Source organism: Notolabrus celidotus, chromosome 18 (assembly GCF_009762535.1).
Source record: "Notolabrus celidotus isolate fNotCel1 chromosome 18, fNotCel1.pri, whole genome shotgun sequence".
Classification (NCBI taxonomy): Eukaryota; Metazoa; Chordata; class Actinopteri; order Labriformes; family Labridae; genus Notolabrus; species Notolabrus celidotus.
In genome coordinates, this window is record NC_048289.1 from 23,357,315 (window position 1) to 23,365,530 (window position 8,216).

Sequence of the window (8,216 nt, forward strand, 5' to 3'; positions counted from 1 at the left end):
AACATTATCTTACAGTTCATTCAATAAAAGACGCAGGGATTACCACGTTAAGCATGAACTGTACGCCTCACCAGGGTTGAAAAACTGGTACACAACTCCACACAGTACCGTGCTGGACATCTGTCTGTTAAGGTAATTGGCATTAACCCCTTTTCAAGCTGGGTGACCCCCTTTTTCACGCCAAACACATCTGCACTGATGCTCTCAAGGCGAGTGTTTTTGTATGACAAAAGGTGAAAAGTATTCATACAAAGGTGTACTTTCACTGTTCTTTGTTCAACCTAAAGTTATGTGGTAAAAATACAATATTAATACTCATATTTCATACCCTCTACCTCTGCAGGACGTGTGCCACACTCCAAAGCATATGGCCCGGGGCCGCTGTAATGTGTTAATGCTGATTGAATACGCTGCTCTATTAGACTAATGTTAGCAGGCTGTATCTGCCTGATGCTAATCCAAGCTATAACAGAATGGAGCAGGAGCGCAGCTTATCTCTGAACTTATGGATATTAGAGAATAGAAAAGTGATTAGAAAGTGATTAGAGTGCAGGGAGACCACTTAGGGAAACATACGCTTCCAGGTCTGGGTGAGATTTCCAATCACACCGAGCACATTACTGCTATTAGTGATGAGAGAGGCTTACTGTCAGGACCACACAAGTTATGAGATTCAGCTGATCAGCGACAAAAGTGTCAGCTTGGTTAAGGTTAAGGTTCAGGATAGTTTTTCTTATAATTATACATCATGATCATAGCCTGTTTCTGTTTCTCTATTTGAGGCATCTCATGGTTGTCCAATTTCTTTGACTATTGCTATTGTTTTAATGAAGTTGAATAAAATAGCTGTTTTTGAGAAAAAAAAAGATAGCACAGATGGAAGAGTCTACCACTCCTTGAAATATCACCTTGTAATGTTTTCGGAGCCACAATAAACCTTTTTCAGTTCAACCAACTGTGTCCTCTCTGAAGGGGCTTTCTGTGTCCAGCCTGTGCAAAAAAAGAAGATAAATCCTGTTTGATTGACAGTGCTGTCATGACAACCCCGCATCAGCTGAAGACTGTCCAATCAGGAGTTAGACCCAAGGTCCCTCCCTGACTCCCAGGTGAGCTCAAGAGTCAGACCCCATCACATTTCTGTCAGTTTGTGTCAGGGGCGTCTCTTCTTCAAGCTGGCATCACCTCGTCATCCAGATGGTGTTCAGATCACCGCTCGACTTTTTCTCTGCTTCCCGTATGCTTCTGCCCCACTTTACGGATGGGACCCCTCTCCTGGCCCGCTCTAGATCACCGGGAGACCCTCCCTCCGCGTGTCCTCCTCTAGCTCTCCCTGGATTGTGTTTCTCCGCTGCTCAGATCGCCAGCGTCTGTGAGACCCTGGAGGAGACCGGAGACATCGAGCGGCTGGCCCGCTTCCTCTGGTCTCTCCCGGTGACTGCAGACGGCCGCGACTCCATCTCTGAGCACGAGTCCGTGCAGCGTGCTCGCGCCGTGGTGGCCTACCACACGGGGAGTTTCCGCGAACTGTATCACATCTTGGAGACGCACCGCTTTACGCGCGCATCGCACGGTAAACTTCAGGCGATGTGGCTTGAAGCTCATTACCGGGAGGCGGAGAAACTCCGGGGGCGGCCGCTCGGGCCGGTTGACAAGTACCGCGTGAGGAAGAAGTTCCCGTTACCGAGGACCATTTGGGACGGAGAGCAGAAGACGCACTGTTTCAAGGAGCGCACGCGGGGGCTGCTAAGAGAGTGGTACCTGCAGGACCCGTATCCCAATCCCGGGAAGAAGCGCGAGTTGGCTCACGCGACCGGACTCACGCCAACTCAGGTCGGGAACTGGTTCAAAAACCGGAGGCAGAGAGACAGGGCGGCAGCAGCCAAAAACAGGTTAGTCACTTAAACTTCAACTAAGTAGGCCATGGAGTGTGACACGGGGAAAATCACAAAGAGCGGATTGAATTCGCTCCAGTTGATTCCATGTTATCGTTTTATTGAAATCAAGGCAGTTCTCTTCTTACGAAATCTATCAGTCTCTTAATTGATCACTTACTCGTGAGGTAATTTCCTCTCCACATGCAGCCAGCGCTATGCGTAAAAGGGCCATTCATGCGTAAAAGCGCACGACCTCTCAGCTTGTAGGTTTTGTTTTCCTTGTGGCCTCTGTGTCTTCCCCTCACTTTCCCTCACTTTAATTTAGTCCAGGGTCAGTGTGTGGGTCAACGCTCCTGTTGGTGAAGGCAGAACGTGCTTGAATGGGTTCAAATTTCTCACCACACATTAAAAGTAGATTATATCAGGGATGTCAATCATCATTAACTTATTTACGATTTATTTAAGAGTTCATTTTTCTCTTTACACAAACGAAACACATTTTTTTTTAAATTGTTTTGTATCTTATTTTCACACAGATGGAGGTGAATAATTTTAACTTTTAACATCCCTTCCTTTCTAGGTTGCAGCACCACCGGATGTGTCCAAGCAGAGGAGAGTGCAGCCCAGATGAAAGCGGGGAGCAAGTAGATGGAGAAACTCTTCTTTCAGTAACAGACAGTGACTCTGACTTGGATGTCTGAGACTTAAAATCTATGACATGGACTTTCTGGGGCCTGTGTTGGTCTGTAAAGGATTACTGGAGACAGGAGGATTATGCTTTGTCTCAAAAGGCTGACAGTGTGGGTTTGTATGCACAAAATACTTCTTAAAACAGCTTCCTCACAAATATCATCCCAGCCAACCAAACAAATGATGTCAAGGTTGAATGAAGATTTATTATCACTCCTCCCCCCATCCTGAAAATAGAACATTTTTTTTCTATGCTTTTGATTAAATCATGAAAAGCTGCAGATTTAGACCACATTTTTGCTTTTTCACTTTACAACTGGATGTTGAAGCTTCACATCTGATGACCCAGCTTAGCCCATCATCAACCTCATTAAGCAGACATCAAGCCGAGGACCCCTGTTGGACTTTAACCTGTGGACCCCCACATGGAAGGACCTTTACAAACTGAAACCTTTCAGCCTTTCAGTGACATAATCATTCCTATTTTCCTCTAATTATGTGTCATTAGTTTTTTCTTTTTTTGGATGGAATTAGTAATTTTCCGAAAAGAAAGGACCCCTGGATGTCACTGCTGTAGACAATCAATACTACCAGCACTGAAGTCTACCTCCCTGTTACTCTGTCTGACTGTTTATATGTTTATTAACTTTTTTATTTCCCTCCTTTTATTTCTACGTTATTTAAAGTCCACAGAGTTCTCTGTATAGTCTGTGATTTTGTACTTTATGTCCAATTTGATGAAAAAATGTTTCAATATTTTGTATAAATAAAGCTATTTAACTTATGATTTTTAGTGTGCCTAGTATTCTTTAATGACCTTCTCGCATCCATATGTCAAAATACTGTGTGCTTGTGTGTATTATTAATAGTGCTCACCCAGAATGTTCAGTTCAATTCATTTTAAATGTTTTTAAATTAACTGAATTCGCCAAATACAAGGAATCTGCAGCATTTTAAAAGTATCATTGTTGAAAATTGTAGCTTCAAACAATAATCACAAGTAACCAGTGTAGAAATAATTTATTATTAGCAACTGAAGGTGATACAGCTGTTAATAATATCAAATGAAGCATGCTTATTCTATCAATACCTCAAAGTATATATTTTCTTGAGTTTCACTATTTCACACTTGGGTGTGTTTATATATATAAATTATGTGTTCCAGAAGCGTTTTATTAGAGCTGTAAGTTTGAATAAATTCCTCATTCTATAATACCCATATTTATCAAAGAAAAAACACAACCAACCATTGTTTTATAAAACGTTAAATGTGTTTTATAAAATGTTAAATGTGTTTTATAAGTTAAATATGAAGTAAGAAACTTGTTCTGAACATGTGTTATTTTCCATTGAGTCATGTGTTGAAATGTTGATGAAATCACAGCTGATGACTGAGATACAATAAATTTAATATTTTTGTATTCTGCAACTCATCTACAATTTAGAGACCAACTTAGATTCCACAAAGTTAGTTACCAGTCACATTCTATGTTGACCCAAAGCAGCCATAGTTCCATCATTTCTAATATTCTCATATTGAGACCGACAGGTGATTGATTTAATATCTCAAGATAACAAAGCTGATGATGTTCTGTAAAAGTCATAGTAGGTTTTAACTTTCAAGATCCCCGTCATGGCTGTAAATTCAAAGTGATAGTATTTATGTTCAGTCAAAAAACAGCAGGGACTTAAGTACAGTCAGAAGCATTGGTGGATAATGACAACTTTTTATTTAACTCCTCAGCTTAAATTTTTCAAAACATCATTATACATCAGCAGCTTTTGGTTTAATCAGTAAAACAGACTGATCATAAAAAGTAATTTTCTTAAGATTGATGAATAAATAATGAATGGTGATTAGTATGGCCCTTCTCAGCTTCTGTGCTTTTGAGATTCAGATTAATGATAGATACAGTTTAACTAACGGTGATCGTGTTCTGTTTAAGTGAACACAAGATAAGATTTTATCGGTCAACAGGGGATGGTCAAAGTTACCCAGCAGTATGTACAATTATTTCAGTTATCTCCATGTTAGCTGCATCATTATTTTAATGCTAACTTTCATGTTGCAGTTATTTTAATTCAATCATATAATGTGTATTTTTCTGAAAAAGGCCCTTCTCGTGCTGAGCCACTCTCGTCTACACAAAGAAATAGAAATCTTAAAGGTAAGGAAAACTCTTCTACTTTCTGTCACCAGCAGTGGGTGACAGATTTTCCCACAAGGAGACACCTTAACTGCCGAAACAAATTATTTTGGAGGCACAGTGGCGCCACACAGCGGTCAAAGTAAATACTGCATGTCATTGTTTTGTTTTCAATAACCAAGAGAGAGGCCCTACTCCAGACTGTTTTGGGAAGATAAGTTAATATAAGATTTACTGTATTGATCCCACATTGGGGGAAAATTATTTCGTTCCAGCAGCCTACAACACGGGACAGGGGAATACAACAACTGTAATAATAATAATAATAATAATAATAATAATGATAATGATAATGATAATGATAATCAAGAAATGATAAAGGTAAAAATAAAATAATTACAAATATTACAGATATACACACTATACACTTCTATCTTGTGAATAGATATTAAGGTAAGTTATTGCACAGATAAAATTTGAATCTCCTTTTACTCATTTTGAGTATTTTATATCTGTGCTACTTATGTTACAAACCCCCATTATAGAGTGGAGTACTTTAAACATTAATGCCCATTCAGAAGACATGTCTGCTGGTTACATGTATAAAGATATCCTTAAAATGCAAGACACATTTGTCTGTAATAACAAGCCTCTCAAAACATTAGTGTTTTACTTAAATGCAAGTCTTTAAAAAATAGTAATGAATTTTGCTAAATATCTGTTCTTATCTGTGATGTTCAGGTTATGCACTTTGAAAGAGAATCAAAAGGTAAATACATAGACTGTAATAAAGAGCAAATATTTTACAATGTAATTCCCTATATATGATTAACAGCTGTAGTCACAAATTTCTTTGAAGACTAATCTTTTACTAATAGAATACTAAGTTTTTAGAAATATATGCTTTATTTTTTCATTGTCAAAGTTTGAACTACACCACAATTAAATGTATTATTCAACAACTTACAAATTAAACGTTAATGCATAAATAATGATAAAGCAGGTATATTTTGAGGTTGAGTTGAGAAACATTGGTAGCCATTTTTGTCAATTAATGCACTGATCCTCTGATTATTATTATTATTTATTTATTTATTTATTTCAGTAAGGCAGCTTCCAGATTCCTTTGCTGGCTCTTTTGTTTTTTTCTTAGCTAATTTAATGTATTTTGAGAAAAGAGAAAGCTGAGGTGACAGTTGCCCATCATTGTTACTTGGTTGCACTAATAAAATGCTTTACATCTGTGGCTGCATTATGCTATAATACATTTTAAGCATGTGAGAGATGATTTCATAGATAGCCATAGACTGCATGTCTTTCAATGTAGACTTCCACTGAGAGGAACACATTAGACTATTTAGGAACTAAATTAGGAACTAAATTTAGACTGTCATACCAGCTTGGTCATCACTGAAAATGTCCTGGAAATGTCCTGGAAAATGATTTCTGGAAAAGAGTGGGAACCCTGATAATATTCATTTGAAGATTTAATTTCACCCTAACAGGAGTCACTACTGCTTGTGATTTATTTTGATTGAATTATAACTTGTTGCTTTAGTTTTATACTCATGTAAGATATTTTTATGTTTGACTTGTAGTCTTGGTAAAGAAATTGAATTAAATCCTTTGCTGATAAGTTTTGCAAATCTAAAAATCTAAAAAAATATTTTTTTCCCTGCTTCAGAAATACACTTCAATCAAGACGTCCGAAATCCGAGGGGAACCTGAACACAGCGTTCCATTACGTCACATCCTGGTAGCGTCATCTGTCCAACGATACGCAAGGTGAGCCAGCAGGTGGCGCAGCTTGCCTACAGGAAGGGACTGATTTCTGATGCTTAATATAGACGACATTTATTTCTCTACTTCTTTGTCAAATTAAACTAACGTCCGTAAAACACAAACAAATTAAGTGAGCAAATATCAAAGAAAATATTAAATAGTCAGAAAGACTGAAATATTGTTCCCAAAACCGGCTGATAAGGCTCCAAATATGTTTTGACATTTACACAAAGTAAAACACCTCAGTGCTTGTGTTGGTCTGAGTTAATATTGTCAATTTAAGCTAAAAAAAAATTAAAATGATGGTAACGACTGGTTAATGGTAATATTATAAGAAAATTGTTAATTTATTTATACCTGTATTTCTTTATCTTTGTGTAAAACATTGGCCACATTTTGTTTCGTTGATTCATTTAGTTTTTAAATAGAACATTAAACATCATAAGGTTAATTCAAATTCAATAGAATACCAGGGATATGATATAAGGGTTATTTAAAAATAAAAAAGGGGTTAATTGTGTAGTAAATGTTAGTCTTAAGTATACTTAAAAGGTGATATTCTGCAAAGTTTGCACCTGAAAGTGTACAGGTGGTTAATGCCAAATATATGTTTATTGACATATTTTTTACAAGATGCAAAAAAAAAAATACAGCTGGAGCCAACCCAAATGTAAACTCAGGCACAACATGTTTTACATATATGCACATACATGATTACATGTACACTGAGGCATACATGGATTCAACAGAACAGTAAATGGGAACTTTTTCAATATTTCTGAAGAATCATCACCACAATTAAGTTACTGTGTGCGCTGTAAATTGAGCTATTTTCTGATAAAATGATGCATTATAAATTGTATGAATTTACTTCGGAATACATAAACATTTAAAATATAAACAGATTAAGATGTATGTGTAGTATATCTATCACATCAATCACATCTATCTAGGTACACAAGGATGGGAAGGATGGGCCTATATATGTATATATATATGAGAGTGAGCTAGAGGTATTGGTCATGGTATATTTTAACAAGTGACATAAATAACTCTCCAAAACAAACATCACACCTCTGTTATACCAAGATATTACTCTAGTAATGTGTAATAGTGGCGTAACATTTTACTCTGTGTCTGAAGACCATATTCTAAATCTGTTAGTGTGTGTAGGCTGATTGTGACCATGCATAAGGACTGGATGATTGACTGGCTCCATTGGTTGGTCTGGCCATGACACACACACACACACACACACACACACACACACAAACACACGCAAACACACGCAAACACACGCACACACACACATACACACACACGTGCGCGCTCACTCCATGCCTGCGGGTGAATTCCATCCCCCTCTTCTTCTCATGCGCACAAAAAACACCTCTTCCATTTGCAGGCACACACTCACACACCGAACACTCTCTCTCTCTCTCTCTCTCTCTCTCTCTCTCTCTCTCTCTCTCTCTCTCTCTCTTTACAGGAGATTTACAGTGGCGTATTTGACATGGTGTTGTTGCTGTAAATGCTTTTGTTTGCATGTTGAACTCTGCTGTCCCACATGGTTGTCCTTTTCGCTGTGTGAGAGAGACCATCTTGCATTGTTTTCTACAATGTCAAAGATTAAGGTCATTGTTTGTCACACTTCCCACTCTATTAACTCTTTTTGGGGAGGATTTCACTGAAGAGGTGTTTATTTTTGGTTAATGTTAATGTT

The 8,216-nt window shown here is 37.8% G+C and overlaps 1 protein-coding gene across 1 annotated transcript; it reads left to right on the forward strand.

Moving 5' to 3' along the window:
* Window positions 1-947: 947 nt before the first annotated feature.
* On the forward strand, window positions 948-3,297 carry six3b (SIX homeobox 3b). Its single transcript, XM_034708249.1, has 2 exons — window positions 948-1,889; window positions 2,455-3,297. Exons 1-2 carry the CDS (start codon window positions 1,195-1,197, stop codon window positions 2,573-2,575), a joined length of 816 nt encoding a protein of 271 aa, XP_034564140.1. The 5' UTR covers window positions 948-1,194; the 3' UTR covers window positions 2,576-3,297.
* Window positions 3,298-8,216: the final 4,919 nt, after the last annotated feature.